At 38.7% G+C, this 22,035-nt stretch overlaps 1 protein-coding gene across 2 annotated transcripts in view; it reads left to right on the top strand.

The window, feature by feature from the left end:
* LOC136856948 (uncharacterized) overlaps positions 1 to 22,035 on the top strand; it is a 674,709-nt gene that overhangs the window by 565,909 nt on the left and 86,765 nt on the right. For both annotated transcript variants that reach the window (XM_067135239.2, XM_067135238.2), the window contains exon 5: positions 17,748 to 20,071. In XM_067135239.2, the coding sequence (XP_066991340.2) occupies positions 17,748 to 20,071 (2,324 nt within the window). The remainder of the gene's footprint in view (positions 1 to 17,747; positions 20,072 to 22,035) is intronic.

Below are 22,035 nucleotides of genomic sequence, written 5' to 3'. Positions count from 1 at the left end.
GCGGTCATATTAAGTATGATGATTAATCTGATGGTTTTGAATTTGTTAAATGCTGGGATGGTATATCCGTATATTTATATTTTATAGCAATTTGAAACTATTCTGTCAATGCTGCTACTTTTTCAACTCTAGAACTAATTGCAAATTCCCGTTTCAGTACTGGTTAACAAGTGGTAGAATGAACATTTTTATCACAAGGATTTCTAAAACATCTAATTTCTTTAATTTATTCTAGTTTAATTATACTGATCATCTTATTAGAGATGACGATAACATGTAACACAGGACAAAGTGGTATTAAAAACAAAAGCTATCAAAGAGCAAGGAACCTCTGCAGAGATTGAGCGGCATCTGCTGTGCACGGTAGAGGTGTGTGAGTTGCAGAAAAGTGTGAAGACAATACGGAAATTCAGTTCCCAAACCAACCTCAGTTAAAATCCCACGGCTCGACCAGGACTCCAACCCAAGACCCCTCGGAGCAAAGGCCAGAGCGTCACCACTCATGAAGACCGAAGAATGTCAAAGACGACCATTAAAAATAGCACCAAAATAAAGAAAATAAAAAAGCGGGAGCAACATCCGACTCAACTGGGACAGTATTTATCACGTACATATCAGTTCCTTGAGAGCCGTCAGGATGCTGTGTACGTGTTGTACGCTACATATTCTTAATGAAAAATACCTTTTTGAAAAGTTGTTAATATTAACTGTTAGCTCAAACATTTGGAACACAAAGACTATTGTGCCTTTCGATGCTGAGAACAAATGTAAATTAAAAAATAAAATAAAAATAAAATATGAACTGAAATGTAATGAAAGATTAAAAATTCTACAAGATCATTCCATTCGCATTATTCTGAAGTACTTTATACTCTCTAAATGTTAGAATTTCTGAAATTGTGAAAAGCTATTGAGACTACATAGAGTGCACCGTTCCATATTCCACCAATTTTATTTGAACTGCAGTCCAATGTAAACTGCATTACATTGTTCTCTGGTCTAGTTGTTTCAGTATAGTGAGAAACAGTTCTCCGAGAAGGACGATAAGTTCATCCGCTCCTGGGGGTGTGCGGTTGCACTTTATCTACAAAACACTTCCTGTTGTTCAGTATGTCCTTTGTGCTGACCGATTGTTGGAGTTCATATGCTTATTAGTTAACAGAGCGTGAAAAGTGGCTCATGTTTCGTGATAAGAACACAAAGCTTACGTGAATCTTTCTTAACGGACATCAAATGTATTTAAGAAATCAGTGGTTATCATATCGAAACATGCTTTCCAGTATTTATTCATCTACCATGACGTTATTGTTTGGCTGTATGAATAATAGATCATATTTGTTATGCTTTCAAGAATATAAAAGATTACAATCGTTGTATTAGAACTGAGTTGAATGGAAATCAGTTGTATGTCTAAATCGGATATGAAAAGGAAAGACAAGATACTTAGTGATGGTTTGAAATACTTTGTTTCATCAAAAGTGAGATATTATCGAGTGCATCAAATTGTTGATCTGTGTCCAGTTTTGGAATTAACGCTCTCACATGACACAAGCTGCTTCTTTTATGGCAGGTAAATGGCAATCTGGGTTCATCTAAAACTATATTTTCATGTATGTGTTTAAAATCTGTAGTACAGTCTTTGATCCTATTTTACAATTAAGCGTGTGCTCTGACAATTCAATTATATCTTCTTAAAAGTGACGCTACTTTTGAAGTAATTATACCATTGCGAACATACGCCATCCCTTGTGTAGTTCATGTCATCTACATCCATTGTGAATTACATATTGATCTCTTTTGATGTAAATTCAATCCCAATTCAATTTGGAAACATTTAAGTGTTTCTAAGTTCAACAACAACGTCGTGTCGATGACTTCTGGTACTTTAAGTAATTTTCGGAGAACAAACGTCCAATGTCCCCTTCGTTTGCTTTGATCTTTATCATCTGTAACATACGCTAAATAATAATAATAATAATAATAATAATAATAATAATAATAATAATAATAATAATAATAATAATAACGGCTAACTTGAATTGGTTAATACCGATGGCTCGGAGGCTGGGTATTTGTGTCGTCTTTAACATTAGAATTCATCTTAGGCAGGATCTCATCGCCACAGAGGCGCAAGTCGCCTTTACGGCGTCAGCTCGCAAGAGATCACACGCCATTATTATTATTATTATTATTATTATTATTATTATTATTATTATTATTATTATTATTATTATTATTATTATTATTATTATTTATTTCTCTTTTCACATGACATAAAGTCAAAATACTATCATGTCTGGATACTATCTACTCTACTACAATTTATATCCATCGACGGGCATATATCAGAAAGTTCATTTTCATATGATTAGACGAGAACATTATAGGACCACAGTGATCTTCAGCAGTTATCCCGAGATGGATTCTCCCTGGAATTTTTCCCAATATAAAGCAGCAATACAATTCAAGTCCTGAATCATCTGTTCCAGTCTTAGGCTTATAGAATTACGGTTTAAAACATAATAACAGACACTGCAATAATATTTAATTGGAGATGTTAAACAAAATATTTTTATGATTATAACGATTTTTGTATTAAGGGGACAAAATATCGCCCTTGACATCTCTGGCATATAAAATTGACTAATGCATAAACTCGTTCTAAACTTAATTTTAAATAGTCTAAATGTTTTAAATTAACTAGCATTTAGTGTTTCAACGGTGGGAAAAGAATGTTCTTTAGAACTTTGTTACGTGACTCCGATAGTTCGACTAAAGAATTATATCAGCATCATCATATTGTTTCAACAAAACATGTACATTTCTTAAATCACCCATATATTCTTTAGTGCTTGACAACGCATTACGGCATTCAAAATGGGGTGACTTGGAACGCAACCAGCCACACATATACGCATATGCACTTTCCTGAATTAAATCAAACCTAAAGATCACACCTAGAATAACACATCGGTATTGAAGGTTAACTGCTACACTATACAATAAAATAAGCTTATTATATTTTAGTTCAGTTTAAATATAGGTCGCGCAGGTCAGAAGTTTAGGAAGTACTATAAAAATCTCTTTGTAACTGGAAGAATATATATCCAAACACAATATTTACTTACATTTTCTTGTCACGAGGGAAACGGAAGAAATACCGCAGATTCTTCTGCATTTCATAGTTATTGCAGCCAAACACAGCACATATCTTTCCACTCATACTGAGAGCAGATATAAAGGAATGAAACACGCTACTATTTACTTATGTCAACTTAATGCAAACGCATAAATAACACCAAAAACTTGACACACAGATACACGTGCTTTTATGACAGAAATAGTAACTCCAGGTCACTCCGCTAGATAGAGCTCTAATCGCTGTCCCTCGATATCTCGTAGAGTGTAGCGTATTGTCTCTACTGTATTTGGTATACAATTGTCACCCATTCTTGTCACCAATAATTGCTATTTATTTATGTGTGTGTAATATTTACCGTGCCCAGTTGTTGTCGGATATCTAGTTTTATTCTTGATTTTTCTATTCTCTCTCTCGGCATATGATAGGAACCATATTGTGATCAATGAAGAAGGGTGGAAATGGTCATTAATTTGTAAAACATTAGGACGATGCACGTTCTAACTTTTCATACTATAGTCATCTATAAACAAGTTGTCCGGCTCCATGGCTAAATGGTTAGCGCGCTGGTCTTTGGCCACAGGGGTCCCAAGTTCGATTCCCGGCAGGGTCGGGAATTTTCACCTTAATTGGTTAAATTCTCTGGCAAGGGGGCTGGGTGTATGTGCCTTCATCATCATTTCATCCTCATCGTGACGCGCAGGTCGTCTACGGGTGTCAAATCGAAAGACCTGCATCTGGCGAGCCGAACTTGTCCTCGGACACTCCCGGCACTAAAAGCCATACGCCATTTCATTTTTTATAAACAAGTTTAAGGAATTTACTAAGATTTACCACATCATCAATAAACTTGTATTCCGACTCGTTGGCTGAACGGTCAGCGTACTGGCCTTCGGTTCAGAGGGTCTCGGGTTCGATTCCCGGCCGGGTCGGGGATTTTAACCTTAATTGATTAAGTCCTACGGCACGGGGGCTGGGTGTATGTGTTGTCTTCACCATCATTTTCATCCTCATCACGACGCGCAAGTCGCCTACGGGTGTCAAATAGAAAGACCTGCACCTGGCGAGCAGAAACCCGAAATTATGTGGCTAAGGTAGTTAAAAGAACTTACTGGCTCGTCAATGGTACAATTAATGACACTGTTTGTAGTTTTATGGGAGTATCTCTTAAAATTAGATATTTTAGTTGAAATATGTACCAAAATGCGTACCACACTCATTAATATTTCTATGACTTTAAAGCCCCTTTGATGTTGATGGTTTTAAGGGATCTCAGAATGCCAGAATCTTTTCTTGGAAGGGGTTCTTTAACGTGTCAATAATATAGTGGCACGGGTGTCTCGTATTTGTCTGTCTGTTAGGTCATCAGCCCAGAAGCTGGTTGGATGCTCGAATAGCCGGGCTAATTGGTCACACGGTTGAGGCGCTGGCCTTCTGACTCCAACTCGGCAGGTTCGATCCGGACTCAGTGCGGTGGTATTTGAAGAGGGTCAAATATTTCAGCCTCGTGTATGTAGATTTACTGGCACGTGAAAGAACTCCTGTGGGACTAAATTCCGGCACCTCGTCGTCTCCACAATCCGTAAAAGTAGTTGATGAGACGTAAAGCCAATAAGATTATTATTATTATTATTATTATTATTATTATTATTATTATTATTATTAATATTATTATTATTATTATTATTATTATCATCGAATAGACAATGCGGTTATAGAGAAACCACAAAAACCAATGGCAGCACCAAAATGACGCGTTCTAGGCAAGATAAAGAGTGAGGTAGTTTGCTATTGCCTTCTTCAATTGACCGGAAAGTGCTATTGCAATGCGGATGACCCTATGAACAACACCTTTCATAGTACTCAGACGCACTATTATAGTCATGCTCCGAATGTCATTTCATTAAACATTACTCGCCAACATCCGTACCCGAGCAGCTTCCATATTGTCACAGCCGTGGATGAGACTGAAACTTCTGTAGAAGCTACACTTTGCTCTGGCCTGTGCCGATAGATGGATGCAAAAGTACCGCATCCATCAAGAAGTGACCACGGCAGAGTCTCGTATTTAAGCACTCGTAATTATCAATGATTTTATTCGTTTTATACAATCTAGAGTAAAGGAAGTGAGCGCCTATCCAACTGCGCCCTGTCACTGAACTGATGACTACCATGTCGTAAACAGCTAAATTAAATTAATTCATTGCCATTATATACACTGGAACAGTGAGTTTAGATAGAGCATAATCTTCGTTGTATAGGCCTAGTACATTTTTGTCAAAGGTTTTTCTCCTATAATCATTTGTACATAAATACTCAAAATCATTAAAAAGGAAGCTGTATTTTGAGTGATGCTTATTGTAATATTTCACAGTATGTAAAAAATGTAGATCATGGAAGACTCCTGGCTAAAATGAGTGCTATTGGACTAGAAAAAAGAGTGACTGAACGGGTGGCTATATTTCTAGAAAATAGAACTCAGAGAATTAGAGTAGGCGAAGCTTTATCTGACCCTGTAATAATTAAGAGGGGAATTCCTCAAGGCAGTATTATCGGACCTTTATGTTTTCTTATATATATATATATCAATGATATGTATAAAGAAGTGGAATCAGAGATAAGGCTGTTTGCAGATGATGCTATTTTGTACAGAGTAATAAATAAGTTTGTGAGCGGCTGCAAGGTGACCTCCATAGTGTTGTGAGATGGACGGTGGGCAATGGTATGATGATAAACGGGGTTAAAAGTCAGGTTGTGAGTTTCACAAATAGGAAAAGTCCTCTCAGTTTTAATTAATGTGTTGATGGGGTGAAAGTTCCTTTTGGGGAATATTGTAAGTACCTAGGTGTTAATATAAGAAAAGACCTTCGTTGAGGTAATCACATAAATATGATTGTTAATAAAGGGTACAGATCTCTGCACATGGTTATGAGGGTATTTAGGGGTTGTAGTAAGGATGTAAAGGAGAGTGCATATAATTCTTTGGTAAGACCCCAACTAAAGTATGGTTCCAGTGTATGGGACCCTCACCAGGATTACTTGATTCAAGAAATGGAAAAAAATCCAAAGAAAAGCAGCTCGATTTGTTCTGGGTGATTTCCGACAAAAGAGTAGCGTTACAAAAATGTTGCAAAGTTTGGGCTGGGAAGACTTGGGAGAAAGGAGACGAACTGCTCGATTAAGTGGTATGTTCCGAGCTGTCAGTGGAGAGATGACGTGGGAGGACATCAGTAGACGAATACGTTTGAGTGGTGTCTTTCCGACAAAAGAGTAGCGTTACAAAAATGTTGCAAAGTTTGGGCTGGGAAGACTTGGGAGAAAGGAGACGAACTGCTCGATTAAGTGGTATGTTCCGAGCTGTCAGTGGAGAGATGACGTGGGAGGACATCAGTAGACGAATAAGTTTGACTGGTGTCTTTAAAAGTAGTAAAGATCACAATGTGAAGATAAAGTTGGAATTCAAGAGGACAAATTGGGACAAATATTCGTTTATAGGAAGGGGAGTTAGGGACTGGAATAACTTACCAAGGGAAATGTTCAATAATTTTCCATTTCTTTGCGGTCATTTAAGAAAAGGCTAGGAAAGCAACAGATAGGGAATCTGCCACCTGGGCGACTGCCCTAAATGCAGATCAGTAGTGATTGATTGATCCTGCTTCCTGTAAAGAAAATGGCTACTCTGTTAGGAAGATTTGCTACATTCCCATACTGAGTACGAGCAGCCGCCACTGTTATTGCTAGACCAAAGTGAGAGAGTCCATTTAAAGCGACAAAAGTCGAGTGAACATCAGCCTCTTGCATCATTGATAAATAAATAATTCTGATTTCTTGAAGAATAGAAACATTCATCGATTGACAAAAAGAAAGGTTTGCAAACCCAATTTTGCGTTAGCAGGAAGAGAACAAGACATGTTGACTTACGCAGATCGCATTGAAAAGATTGAAGAGAGGATCCTGGCACAAGCAAGTTGAAACAACATTAGACTAGTTGAGTCTCAGTGGTCAAGTACTTCTCAAAGTGGTGAATAATCCCTTTGTTTTGTCCTTTGGAATAGCAATAACCACCACTTCTCAAACAACGATATTTCATTAACTATGGTATGATCTGCTCATTTGCCTCGTTCCGTTTGTTAACTCAGCATAATAAAAACCTTTGTAACTGTGAAGGAAAATAATTTATTTTTCTGAAATTTGGGGACACTGGCCTCCTATAGACATCTGGTATACAATATGTACAAAATGTTACGCGTATAGCCATTTTAATTTAGAAGAAATTACCAATCTGAGAAAAAGAGAGAACGCCACATAGATAAGGCGAATTTTCCTCTCGCTTTCATACAGGACAGCGTCCATCCTGCGTGCTGGAGATACAACTCTTTGCTCTTAGAAAGTTAGCAACGAACTTGTGAAGAGATCGAGACCCAGAGCGGTTGAGGACTTTCTCCTTGCAGTCGGAGCCGTCCCACACGAGTACAAGAATGTTTTTGCCCCTTCTCCTTGACCTTTTAGCGCACCGGTACTAAGGTTGGCCTTCACTTAACGTCCTACACCGCTCTGTGTTACAAAGGAATGTAACCACTTCATGGTCTAATAGCGGGAATGCGGTATAATATGAGTTCCATAGATAAGGAGATCACACTGCACATTGCCGTTTAAGGCATTTTTCTTTAAATACCAGTGCATCCTTCCATTTCATAATTTAAACTACGTGTCCTGAGGGACATCTCGTTCTCAGGCTCGAATGGCAGAGGATGAATCAACAGACGTTAACTAGAAAGAATGTAGTTTCGATTGCTGGTGATAAAGCAACGAGAATTCCATAACTGCAGTAATAATACGAAGGGAGTTGTCTGTGCGGTTTGGGTCGCGTAACTACGGGTGATGGCGCGTTGCAATCTACCATCGGCAGCCCTAGAGGTGGTTTTCTATGGTTTCTCAATTTCACACCATGCAAGTGCCATAAGGTCTCCAATTTTACGTGGAATCCTAACAACAGGAACTTAACTTAACATTTCAAAACCCCACTTGCATTGTCGAATATTCGAACCGTTTTTGCTATTTGCTTTACGTCGCACCGACACAGATATGTCTTATGGCGACGATAGGATGGGAAAAGCCTAGGAATAGGAAAGAAGCGGCCGTGGCCTTAATTAAGGCACAGCCCCAGCATTTGCCTGGTGTGAAAATGGGAAACCACGGAAAACCATTTTCAGGGCTGCCGTATTCGAACCGTTGCCGCCTTTTTGAGAAGCCTCTGATGATGTCACCCGTTTATCATGCCCCTCTGTAACACTGAAAATTACGACCTGAACAAACCAGCTTTCCTTATAAAGACGATTTATTTCTAAACTGAATATCAAAACATTGTAATTAATTATCAAAATTAATGAAAGTGAATTTTTCTCTCAACTGTTGCTCTTTCTCTAAATATGCCATAGTCGTTCCCGTGCACTGAACAGTATTTGTTGTACATATCTCTAAAATTATGGAAGAATAGACTTAAAATTATATTTCTAAGGAAATAGGAGGACAGTGAGGAATACATTATTTAACGAAATATGAAATAGTGGTTGTTCATAAAATAAAACAAGAATATTCTGAACTCGGTGTGAGGTTTTCTGTTTTGAAGTAATTTGCCTTTAAATGTGTGTTCATCGAATTAAATATTTAGTTCAACACATGAAGTTCTCTTACACGTAATGTCAACAAATTATTCGTTACATTTTAAGGAATATTTTTCTTCAGAAATGCATCCTCCAGAGATGATGCAGTTTGTGTTATATAGTGAGAAACATATCAAACGTAAGTTAACGTCACATTAAGCCGAAAACAAGTGTTTGGGAAGAAACTGGGCAGAAAAATTCCCCTCATCCCTCACATTAATCCTGATCGTTAAGAATAATTTAGCAGCTTACTTTCTAATATGACTCAGAATTTAGAAATGGGAGGTCTTTCACGTTGATGGTCCTTTTAGGAATAAATGGGAAGGAAGCGGACATCGTCAATTAACTGTCTCTCAGTTTTTTCGAAGAGTATGAGAAGTTTCTCGTGACTTTGAGCTTGACCCATGATGAAGCAGCTTTGAATGTGACTACATTTTCTTTCCTGGACGAAGATCACTTCAGGGTATGTCACGAATCATTGTTTTCATTGAATAATTTGCAGATCTTAAGATTGATACTCTTCCCTACAGTTCTTCAAAACTGCATTCAAATTAGTCTTTTTTAAAAAAAGTCTACCGAGCTCGATAGCTGCAGTCGCTGAAGTGAGGCCAGTATCTAGTATTCGGGAGATAGTAGGTTCGAACCTCACTGTCGGCAGCCCTGAAGATGGATATCCGTGGTTTCCCATTTACACACCAGGCAAATGCTGAGGCTGTACCTTAATTAAGGCCACGGCCGCTTCCTTCCCACTCCTAGCCCTTCCCTGTCCCAAGTCGCCATAAAACCTCCCTGTGTCGGTGCGACGTAAAGCAACTAGCAAAAAAAAAAAAAAAAAAAAAAAGTCTTCAATTTTGTACCGGAGAACACGTATATTTGCTATTTCCTTTCTTTAGATAGCTACTACATGAAGCCATGTATCAAAGCATTTTGAGCATGTGACCGAGGGCCCTCACACGTTAAGCGTGGGATGCACTGTTCGCATGGAGCTCTGAAGTACTGTCACGAGCCATAATCAATCATATCAATCTAGAAATAATTCCATATTAATTGCATACAAATAAAATACAAAAAAAAAGCAAAGATATAAGATTTATAATTAAATTTCCTATGTAAATATGATAGGTAATTTGAAAACCCTGGAGAAGTTTATTTATTCTATTGGCGCTCTCAAGCCGGTCATAAGCCACTTGTAGATTTGGCAACACCGCCTCGCAAAGCTCATCTAAAATCGCCCGCGAAGCGATCCGATTGGCTAACTTCAGCAGCTGATAAAATGGCAACGGCGCGGGATATCGATGTGTTTCTTTCAAATTACTCGTCAGTACGACCAACGCTCTAACGCCCATATACCCGCTTTACGTTGTTTCTGACCACGCTGTATACAAGATATCTGAGTCCACTTTCAAAATGCAGAAGGCCTGAAAAGAGTACAACGTAAGTATAATTCAGTCTGCTATCTCATTTCCTTCTTACAAAATCCTGTAGGTCACAACTGCGGTTGTCTTAAACATTAATTATTTAATTTTAAAGGATGATATGTTGTTCCATTAAGCTAAATCGCATGCCATGTCGAAATATCTCTATCTAGTCTGACAATGCCAAATTTTTTGGATTAGCAAATGTGTGTAAACAGACATCGAGAATGTTTCTACTCCCTCTGCTCTAGTTCGTTAACATAATATATTGCAAGTGGTTTAACGTCACGTTAACGCATCGAAAGTTTTCAGCGACGCAAGGATGGGAAAGAGCTAGGATTAGGAAGGTAGCGGCCGTGGACTTAATTATGGTACGACCCCCAGCATTTGCCTGGTGTGAAAATGAGAAACCACGGAAAATCATCTTCAGGGATGCCGTGACCTAAATTTTCGAAGTGTCCCGGCATTGAAATTAAAAATCGAACGTGCCAAGTGTAGGCCTACTTAGAGTTTCATTTCCTGGCAAGAAGTCTTAAGGTGAACAATATATCGGTTATTTTATTTTTCATTGGAGAAATCATGCGCCATAACACAAAAAAGTACTTTTCCTGGACAATTGTTAGAGTTCTTTCTAAGAAATGAAATTGTAAATACGCTCCATTTTTAGTTGTAAATAGCCGGTTTGGTAGCGTATTCACTTTTAAGCACTCCGGTCCTGTTTCTGGAACTTATATCAGGCAGGTCAAAATTTGAAACCATTTTTGTTTACTTTCTTAAGTGAAACGCAGGCCCTACGTATTGTGCTACTGTATCTACAGGTTACAAAATCTTCCTTTATTTAGTGCGGATGATTTGGCCTTAATGTCAGGCTGTGTCGAAAATTTACCTAATAACTTGGAACTTGAAGAGAAGTGCAGCGAGCATGATAAAAAAACCAGAATTTCCATGCTTAAGGTGATATTGTTAGAGGATATAATGCGAGGTAGGGTATACGAATTAGAGCAAGTGGACCATTCAGAATTTGTGATTTGTATTGTACTAATAACGCAGTGAGTTCAAAGCAGCAATCAACAGTAGTCTGTAAGATGGAAATGAGTTTGCAGACGAAATTAACCTTACTTCGCTTCTATTTCAGACTGACTTCGCTGCGTGGAAACATAAGCTGGGTGGCATGCAGTTAATGTAGGGCCATTATCTCAAGTGAGAAAAGTACGCAATTTAAAGAAAAGTAATTTGTTTATTTTATATACATACTTGATATTTAATTGAGCACTCATTTTATAGATTCGCTGTATAGCCTATCAGTCTGACCGCATTCAGTAGTACAGGGAAGATTATTCTCTTGCACTTAGGCCACGAAGATTTGTGGTAATGGTCTAAAGTAGAAATTCACACTTTTACCGCGGAAAACCATTCTCGGGACAGTTGACGGTTAGGGCTAGCTCTTCCGCCTCCCGAATGTGCAGCTGCAAGGTCAACTAAAGCTAGCCGCTTTTTAGCCAAAGCCTGCTCTATTCAGCTTTTTCTTTCGCTACTACTACTACTACACAAGTTTTGATTTCGTCCACGAAAGGGACGAAGGGCCTCTTTGATAGAAATGTCGTCTCTCAGGCCAGGAAGATTTGATTCGGTGAAGGAGACGTTCGGAGAAGGTGAGGGGGTAGGCGGTCGTGGCCTATACTAGGAACTGTCTCGACATTCGCCTTAGTTCAGGAGAATGTAAAACCACGGAAAACCATTCTCAAAATAGCCGACGGTGGTGCTCAGTTCCTCTCCGTCTCCTGAATGCAGGGCCGTTGAGGCACGGTATAGTCGTGGCCATCGGTAAGTCGAAACTCACTCTGCTCCGTTGATCGGTCGGAATGCAGAGCCGTGGTAACCGGTACGGCCAAAGCCGACTCGTTTTTTTTTCTTTTTGAGGGGGGGGGGGGATTAAATGGGGTGTCCTAGGGCGAAAACTATGCTCTCTTACTCTTCTGTTTTCTAGGATAACCCGATGAGTCGGAGAAATCTCTGTTTTACTGCACTGGCGGGGAAATACAATTGACTTGGAGGCGGTATTTTCCTCCAAGGCAGAGCTGAAACACCTCTCTTGTCTGGGTGAATTTGGAAAATATGAATTGAAAAATTTATTGAATGTGAGGGAAAGTCAAGCTACCGAAGGAACGTTTTTCTTTCAGGGTCAATTTTGATGTGAGGTAGGGTGTACATTTGAAATAGGCTGAAAAATAATTTAGACCAGGTGATAAATGAGCCAAGGGCCGCGGTGTTTGAGCCGTGTGTGGTTTCTTGGTTCTTATAACCTGTTTAAGGATTGACTAAGCTTGCAGGATTCTAGACTTGATCATCTTAGCTATCTTATTAACCTGAGTTCTTTTAGAGTGAGAATACGAACATCGGATCGTATCCTTCTGTTAGACCTCAGGCGAGAGGCTTTCATCATTCTTCTGAATATGTTATTTTGGAAAAGGGAGTTTTGGGTATATAGCACCAGGCTTCACACCCAGACAGCAGTATGGGCCTAACACACGCTAAATAAATATTTCTCTTAAATGAGGTAGAGATGTATTTATTATAAAGCAGCGGGTTTAGGGCAGCCACGCGTGCTGTTCGTAGCAGGGCCTGTTTTATATTCCCTCTCCACATCAGACATGTGCACATTGTTTTGATCTGATTGGTCCAGAACAGTGGGTTATTGTTAATAGTAAGATGGCCAAGTGTAGGTCTTCTTTGAAACCGACTCTGCTGCATGGTCCCCTTAAGAGACAGTGTGATAGTAAGTAACATATGTATTAACGGAAGATACCAACTACAGTATAAGCTTACCGAATATGAGCTCGGTGGGCCAGGTAGTTTTTAAGTGAAAGAAAGACATACAGACCAACATTTAGATTTAGTGCACTGAAACATGAATTCAAGCCTTAAAGTTTTCATAGACTCTGAGTTGTACTCGATTGGGGAGTATTCTGTAGCTACTCATGAAAGTCACAGTTGTGTTTAAATCTTGGTTGTATTTTATTCTATACTCACTAGGTAGCGTTACATTAGCAAACATGACTAAAATTACTCGTAATGTGTCTTGAAGATAATTTATTTATAACTGGTCTTGTTGTTCAGGTGTTCGTTACTAACAGAGTAGACTGAGGTTTGAGTCCAAAGCAAGTCGGGTATTTTCACCGCAACAACTTTGTAAAAGTAAGTTGTGATGGAAGTTGCTGTGCATACAATTACTGGAACGTTATACAGTAAATTGTAAACCATAAAATAAAGATAAGCGACATTTCACATGTAAGCTGTTTCATAATTTGGAGGAATTATGAAAATGAAAACCTATATACGTTTCCAAGGTTGTGAATAGCAGATCGACTACCGTGTCTAAAGGAAAACGTATGGCATAAACATTTATATACAGTAATTATAATTTATAGATTGTAAATGATGCCCAGAACTGACTAATAATGTTTCTTAAAAGACATATTGTCAGCTAAGACTTTATTGAACACTCCTCAATTACCAGTCGGTCACTTAGATCCTGTTCATTCATGACGTCATTCATGCCTGGAGACCTTGGTTTCGATTTAGTAGTCTCGACGAACTACAGTATAAGCTGCACAAAGTGATAACTCCTTACATATTAATTTGTGTGTAAAAAGCGGATTTTCAATTGCAAACCTGGTGGTACGGAATTCTCATTTAAACTTTATCGCTTGGTGGAACGCAATGGTGATATGATTTAATTTAATTCATGTAATGAAGTTATCTTCATGGGAAATTAGACATCTTATTGAATCTCTAGGCTGAGTGGTTGAGGTTGGAGAGCGCTTGTTTTCTAAGCCCAGGTTGGCGAGTTCGATCCCGGCTCATTCCGGTTGTATTTGAATGTGCTCAAATGCACAAGCCTCAGTGTCTATAGATTTATCAGCACGCAAATGAACTACTGCGGGAAAAAAGTTCCCGCATCTGAACGTTTTAAATGTAGTTAGTAGGACGGTTGCGGTGGTGATTGTTATTTTAAGAGAAGTACAACTAGGCAACCGTCCTCTATATAACGCTAATCAGAGAGAAAAAATGGAAGAGATCCGACACTTCAAAAAATAAAGGTATCGGCCAAAGGAAGACAAGGGCCACAAAGGGCGTGAAAATGAGACTCCTTAGGCCTCTCAACCTACTGTAATGCCATCGGGGTCGGAAAAGAACAAGAGTTGACCAAGGGAGGTTGGATATGATAGACGAAAGTGAGGAGCCTGGCATAAGTAAAGTTAGTGGGACGCGAGACTTTTATTATTATTATTATTATTATTATTATTATTATTATTATTATTATTATTATTATTATTTTCTGCGTCCCTAAAATGTTTTGAACTATTTTAAGTGTATTAGCATGCTATACTGTATAATATACAAAGTATAAATTGACTAGTCCAACATGCTACTCCTGAAACTTTCTGACACGAGAATGCACTATGTCATTCGACTAACTTAGGTAGTTGATTGAAATTCTTGCATAAAAAGTTTGTTCTTTTTGAGGTTATATTAAATAATCTTTCAAATAATCCTTCAAAAAATTCGATACGATTATCGAGTGGTTTGCGTGCTAGATTCTTGTAATCAAGGTTTCAGAATAGACCCGACCGATGTTGGAAGACTTTCGAATTCACGAAAATTCAAGCTCGGCACACATTGGTTAGCCTGATGCGAACAACTCTTCATTCTTCAATGTCATTATAGCCGATTATATGGCACAGTTGGTTAAGCGCTCGCTCGTGTGTCTTAGATGCATGATCGAATCCTGGTGCAATCAGTTGTCATTTAAGGGTTTTTAAATGTGTGAGAACTGGATAGACCTTTCAGGCCGAACTCTGTCATTCTGGAAACTCCTTGTTACCACACAAGTTAAAGGGGTGTTAAGTATATTATTATAATTATTTGGTAACAATATGGTAGGTAAGGGCTACGACTGAAGAAAAAAGCGACCGTAGACTTAATTAAGGTAATTAAAGCTCCAGCATTTGCCTGGTGTGAATATGGGGAACTACAGGAAACCGTGCTCTGGGCTTCCGATTGTGGGGTTTGAACCCACCATCCCCCGAATGCTAACTAGCATCTACACGGCCCGAACTGCCCTGCCAACTCACTCGGAATTATTATTATTATTATTATTATTATTATTATTATTATTATTATTATTATTATTATTATTATTATTATTATTATTATTACTGAATTTTGTCAAGTATCGCACGAATACTTTTGGAGGTGCAGTGGTAGCGCCGACTGGCGTGACTGTGTATTAAGACACCGGCAAAGGTAAACCGAATATTATGGCCAAGGTTTAAAGAGTTTGTGTTAGTTAAAAGAATTAATGAAAATTCGAACACTCGCTACAAGAGATAAGTTTCTTGGTGCCTTCCGATTTTAGCTATAGACTACCACCGAGTCCCTGGCCACTAAACTTTATATTCTAGAAACGTGTTTGAAAGTGTAAATTTATCTTTACATAATCCATATTATATTATAAATGACAATAATAATAATAATAATAATAATAATAATAATAATAATAATAATAATAATAATAATAATAATAATAATAATAATCACTTTACGAGCTAGCTGGACGTGCGGTTTGAATCGCGCAGCTGTGAGCTTACATTCGTGAGGTGGTGGATTCGAATCCTACCGTCGGCAGCCCTGAAGATGGCTTTTATATTTTGAAATAATGCCATGGTATACTCCTTTATGGGGCACAGTACTGCAACCAAGCGATAGACATATTTTATGTCAATGTAGAGTTTAATGAATCAACGAGTCTCTCCTGTATATCTAATTCAAGGCACAAGTGTGCTCTTTATATGATTTGGCTCAGTGGCTACACTGCATTATGGTATAACTTCTCTTAGATTTTACATGTTATGTTATTGGTTTACTGGTTTACTGCCAACGACGTATCCATGTTGAAACACCTGATCTCGTGAGATCTCCACAATTAAGCAATACTGGGCGTGGTCACCACTTGGATCGCTAGCTCACATGGCTGGACTGGAGTTGTTACCATATCTAGACTCTACTGTAGTTGATTCCTAAGCTGTTGAAGGGTCAATAGAGGAGTTGGATCCCCGTTATATAACGTTTTTAACAGACTGAGGACTCTCTACTGCTACTGCAGTAGGTATGGTTCAAAATCTTATTATACTGTACACTATAAAAATTCATTCTCCAGTTCTGAGGTCAAATAAATGCATTTGTATATTAAAATAAAATTAAGTCCAAAATTGGGTTTTAGTCATGAATGGTGAAAATTTAGAACAAACGTGTTTCAAAATGAATAATTAGCTGTGTAGTTATACTGCCTTCTTTCAACCTCTCAATCAAACTTCTGTGCATATCCTTCTTTAGCAGCTTTTAGTACAGGTTCATTTTTACACTAAACATACAGGTAGGAGATCTGTACTATCTAATATGATGGCAACACTGTATCTCGTTGTATTTCTATCTAGAATACCTAACAATAGATGTATTATAGTTAATGTGAACTCACTGTTTCAGAATCTTCCGAAAATATAGGGAAATATCACTACTCTATCTAATATTATGTTAGTTTTTATTTTCCATTTCCGATATAACTACGTAGGTATAATTCAAGGTCCAAAACTGTTGTTCTACTTCGAATGATTAACCACCAGTTGTCACTGGCTAGACCTTTTTCGCTTGCGTGTTCTCCTGACATCACGAGAGACTGCATTGCACGGTTCTTTATTTTACCTGCATCGGTTCGTCCTTGGGTTTGAATTAATAACTCTTCGGCTGATCATTCTGATTTATGTTTTGTAATACCCCAAATTAAATGTCTGAGGCAAGAGGGAGGGTTGAAAAGGAAGATATACCTGCCGTCAGTGAGTTTCCGTCTGTCTCACGACAGACGAAGTGTTGTAGCCCTAAGGCGCATTCCAAGGTCGGCGAACTCAACATGGATTACATTTGGGCCTATAGATAACATGTGTTTCATAACTTGAGACAGGTTATGGAATAATACTCTCTAGCTCGGACAGGTCAGAATGATTCTACCTAATGGTCCGCAGGTTAATGCCGTTGCTAACAGTGGCCATCTTGAAGATAATTTATTTCACAGCATCAATGTTTTCCTCTCACTCTCCAGTATCAGAATTACTTGATCTTTTATGCTAGTTTACTATGTTCCGATTCTGCTTCCCAAGTATCTTTCTGAGTAATTCATGATAAATCCCTACCAGTTCTGTAAACGTTCACGTTATTGTACCTAAACCAGTTAACTGACTGGATTTGTGAAGTCTGATTCCATCACGCATATTCATTAGTAATATAGTTAAGTTTTGTTAATATATATTAAGTACTTTTTAATCTCTATAATTAATGGTATTAAAATTGTAACTCCAATTAATTTAGGCATCATAATTAACATGCTGACCTTTGTTGAGCCAGTGTTATGATTCCTTAACACACTGAATTACCATGTCCATTCTGTAAATAATCGCTCATATTTTTTTTTCACAGGTCCTGCCAAATCCAGTCGTACTTCAGGAGTGACGCTTCGGCGAAGTCATAGTGATCGTCAACCCTCTACTTGTTCAGGTGATAAGACTGGCCGAGACGTACAAAGCCGTCGTCATAGCAACAAGCAACAGCTATTCAACGACACTATGAGACTGCGTCTAAGAACAGGAGGTCGACCCGATTCAAGACAGCTGTTTGACGTCAATTTCGTCAATGCTCCTATCCCCAAGCGGCCCCAGCGCATGCTCAGCCCTGGCCGTCCCCGACCCAAGGAGCCACCACCTCCACCACCCCCACCTGCTCCTAATACCCCTACCACAACAACAGAACCACCGCTACCACCACCGTTTCCACCACCAGAGCTCCCGAGGAGAGAGATATTCCCTTTTACAAAGGAAGAAATAGAGAATATTAATCTTCGAAAAGTGTCCCAGTTCGACGAAAAATTTGAGTTTCTTGACGAAAAGATCTCTTCCGTGGAAGCACTGTCAGCTGTCTCCACCGGTAACAATTTTCCTCCAACAACACAGTGTGAAAGGAGAATTTCGTCTAGTGAGAATCATTCAAAATCAAGACCAAATTCTTGGTCACCACCTCACTTAACATCTTCCTCGCCAGATGATATCAGTTTTGAGTCTATCGGTGAATTGGGATCAAGGAAAAAAGAGCATCGGCACAGTGATCCTGGTCCAAGACCGTCAAAATTACGACTCCGTTGTGAGAGTACACCCCACCTAGATAAAGCTCTTTCCAAAGAAGATCATCCATCTGTTGATGAGAGAAACAGTGAAGAAGCAGAAGTTTTTGTTCGTACCATAGTGACCGTATCTCCTGCCCCACCGTCACCGTCCGATGTCCACCGTCTTCAAGTCTCCAGTCAGCCTGTGTCCTACCAAATAGAAGTAAGTCCTCACCCACAGAGGCGGACTTCGATACTTATTAATGGAAGCGATGGCGCGACTGTCAACAAGAATCAATCTTCCAGAACATCAGTGATTATCGAAGATTCAAGTCGAAGTTCAACTCCATGCAGGGATGAAAATAAAGTAACCATCAATGTAGGAGGTATGAACAATGACAACAAGAGTACAAGCTTAAATTCAAGTTCCTCGTGCACTGTAATAGATACATCTTCTACAAGAAATTCCAATGTATACAACAACAATTCAAGTTCCTTTTCCGTGATGAATCATAACGTAACTAATGTATCAACTAATCAGATTGTTATCCCAGTGACGCCTGATGATCAGAAAACAAGAGTTTTTCTTGATCACTGTAGCAATGTGGAAGTGAGTGGCAACACTGTGAATGGAGAATCAAGTTCGAGTTGCTGGTCTGATACATCGATGGATAACAAGACAGTGGATGTAAAATATACCCCTAGCACTGTATTGTTTGTGGAAGGAGACAACGAAAGTTATAATGGCAGTGCCTCCAATGTTGTTGTCGGCTCAAAATCACTAAGATCAATCGTAATTGAGCCATCGGATGAGATCGACGAAGACGATACAGCAGCTATTTTATTGGACCCTGTCGAAGCTATTAAGAGAAACTTAATTCCACACGTGTGTGGGAAGAAAGACGATGAGGTAATTCCCTCAACGTCGTCTGCGGTCGATAGATTGAGTTCCTTGATAAACCAGGCTGAAGATAATATTTCTGAAAAGTTAAAAGAGAACGATTATTATATGGCTGCTGCTGATGCAAAGTTGTTGGATCCTTCTGACGATTTAAAGGATTTGTTACGTTCAGATTCTGTGTCGACGGATCACAGTGAAAACTGCGATCCTATGGATGATCGAAGCTCTTCTAGTTGTGATCAAATCACAGCAAAGAATGATGATGACCACTCTACTTCTGATTTGGCTCTTTCTCGCCCTCATTTCGTCATCGTGGCCCCGGAAATTCCAGAGAAAGATAAACAAGAGGCAGAAGTAGAACTGAAAGGTTGTAATGATGAGAATCTGTACGAAAGTATTAAGGATCCAATCTATGAGGAAATACCAGAGACGCCCCCGCCATTGCCATTGTCTCCTCCACCGTCGATAGACGATATCGATGATGACAAGCGAGGTTCACGATCAATATTTGAGGGTGCTTCGAAATACGACATCTTAAGTTACCTCGAAGGCGCTAAAGAGCGAGGCATTGTACCAGAGGAATCCGACTACGGTGGTAGTGCCAATGACGATGAAGTGACGGAAGCTGCGAAGGATTCTCTGGGAGATTTGAGCAGCAGAGTGAGCCACCTAAGTAATACGAGCGACTCTAGTGAAGACAGCTGTAACCTTATCATTGCAGATGATGCGGGACTACAAAACAAGGTAAGATACTAAAATACTTCTTAGGAATAGACGATTCAATGGTTCTCTTTACAGGCAAGGTCATCTCGGTATATGTTCATTCAACGTTCGAATATTTGAAAGTTTGTTATTCAATTATTTCTAGATGAATATATGTTATTCATTGGCAATATTGAGCCATATTGTAACTTTGAATGGCTGGGGAGTGTAGTTGGTTAAGCACTCGTCTTTTATGCTCAAGTTTTCGGGTTCGATTTCCGATATGGTTGGTTATAATTTAGAAGTCTGTAACTGAAAAACGACATGTGTCAGGAATAAAACCACTTTTCCGGACAAAATTCAGGCACTCTGGTTACGTCAAAACGGATAGCAGTTGGAGATATGTTAAATACACAGCAGTGTGTTATATATAATTTCGGTGGTTTTTTTCATAACTATGGTGAATGACCTTCAGGTTAATGTATAAACTAATTAATGCTTTTGATCTTACGAACATTATGTGAAAAATGTTTTAAAAGATCAAACTTCATGGAATCGTACTAGTGTTAAATCTCCTTCATCCTCCGATGATACCTGCTGATATTGATTATGAGGATTGTTTGAGTATCTGATGATGATGATGATGATGATGATAATGATAATGATAAAATATTACAGGAGTTTAATATTCTTATGACCGCTAATGGTCTTTTGAGCCGCCGAGCTTTGATTTTTTTTCAATAACACCGGACTGAGATCTTTAAACATCCTTGAATACCATTGATTTGAAACCTATGATCTTACCCTATGTTATCACGTTGTCAGAATTGGAGCGCACTTAACTACTGGTAAACAGGAAATAAATTCTTCCAAGTTAAATGATTTCGCATCGTAACTTAATTTTTAAACGTAAACGTGGTATTAGCATTAAGGCAATAAGGAATAATATGATTGTTTAAATCTCTACTCCTACTGGTAAAACTGCAAATGATATAAGTGAGTTTGAACGAATAAAGTAAGTTCTTATCGGGCTTCATAGTAGCTGTATACATTTTAAAAATGTTCTTTATAACGCCTTAAAGTTGTTTTGCCAAAATTAAAATACATGTAGAAAAGATTGGTAATAAATTTTCAGTTTTACAGGCAATCGAAAATGTATGAAAACTATTTTGCAAGAACATTCATTTCATACAGATAGATTATTGTTCATAATGTAGTCTATGTAGGCCTAGTCCCACAAACATCCAGTACTCGGGCAATAAGAATTAATCCGAGGCGATTAAAATCCCCGACCCGACCGGGAATCGAACTCGGGACCCTCTGAACCGAAGGTCTCAACGCTGACTATTCAGCTAATGTGTCGGACTAAGTATTGTTACAATGACAACACACAAAGAATCAAACTTATTTCACATGGCTGAGATACGGAGACTAAAGACGTTACTAACGATCTCAAACAAATTACCGATCTATTATAAATCTCTAAAGCTGCAATTCCAACTTTTCGGCTGAAACGTAGTTTTTATACCGAACGATGTGAATAAAGATCAATTCCAGCTTCATCGAACTGGCACGGCCATTTCTGTCAGTTAACTCTGTACACGGGACATACGCAGGTTCGAATACCTGGCAGCCATCTTAGAAGTTATTTTCCACAGTTTCCCCACTTCAGTTTCAAGCAAATGCCGGGATGGTACCCTTCTCAAGGCCATGGCTGCTTCCTTCCCATTCTTAGCCTGTACAATTACACCTACACGCTCAGACAATACCATCACACAGTGGTACATGTAGCTCATCCCTGTGGGGTGTACCGGGAAAGCCAGCTATAGAACTGGCGGGCCGAACTCACAGAAAATATTCTACTTGCAAGTGGTCTCCATTTCTCGAATGGAAATTTTCATAATCTCATGCAATTTCACGTCAACTTCAGTATGTCTTGTCCTAACCCTTGATAATTGTTTTTTATTAATTCATACTACTTGTTCCCACTTGATTGACCAATAGCG

Source organism: Anabrus simplex, chromosome 1, assembly GCF_040414725.1.
Source record: "Anabrus simplex isolate iqAnaSimp1 chromosome 1, ASM4041472v1, whole genome shotgun sequence".
NCBI classification, from domain to species: Eukaryota; Metazoa; Arthropoda; class Insecta; order Orthoptera; family Tettigoniidae; genus Anabrus; species Anabrus simplex.
This window is presented reverse-complemented; position numbering and strand designations above follow the sequence as displayed.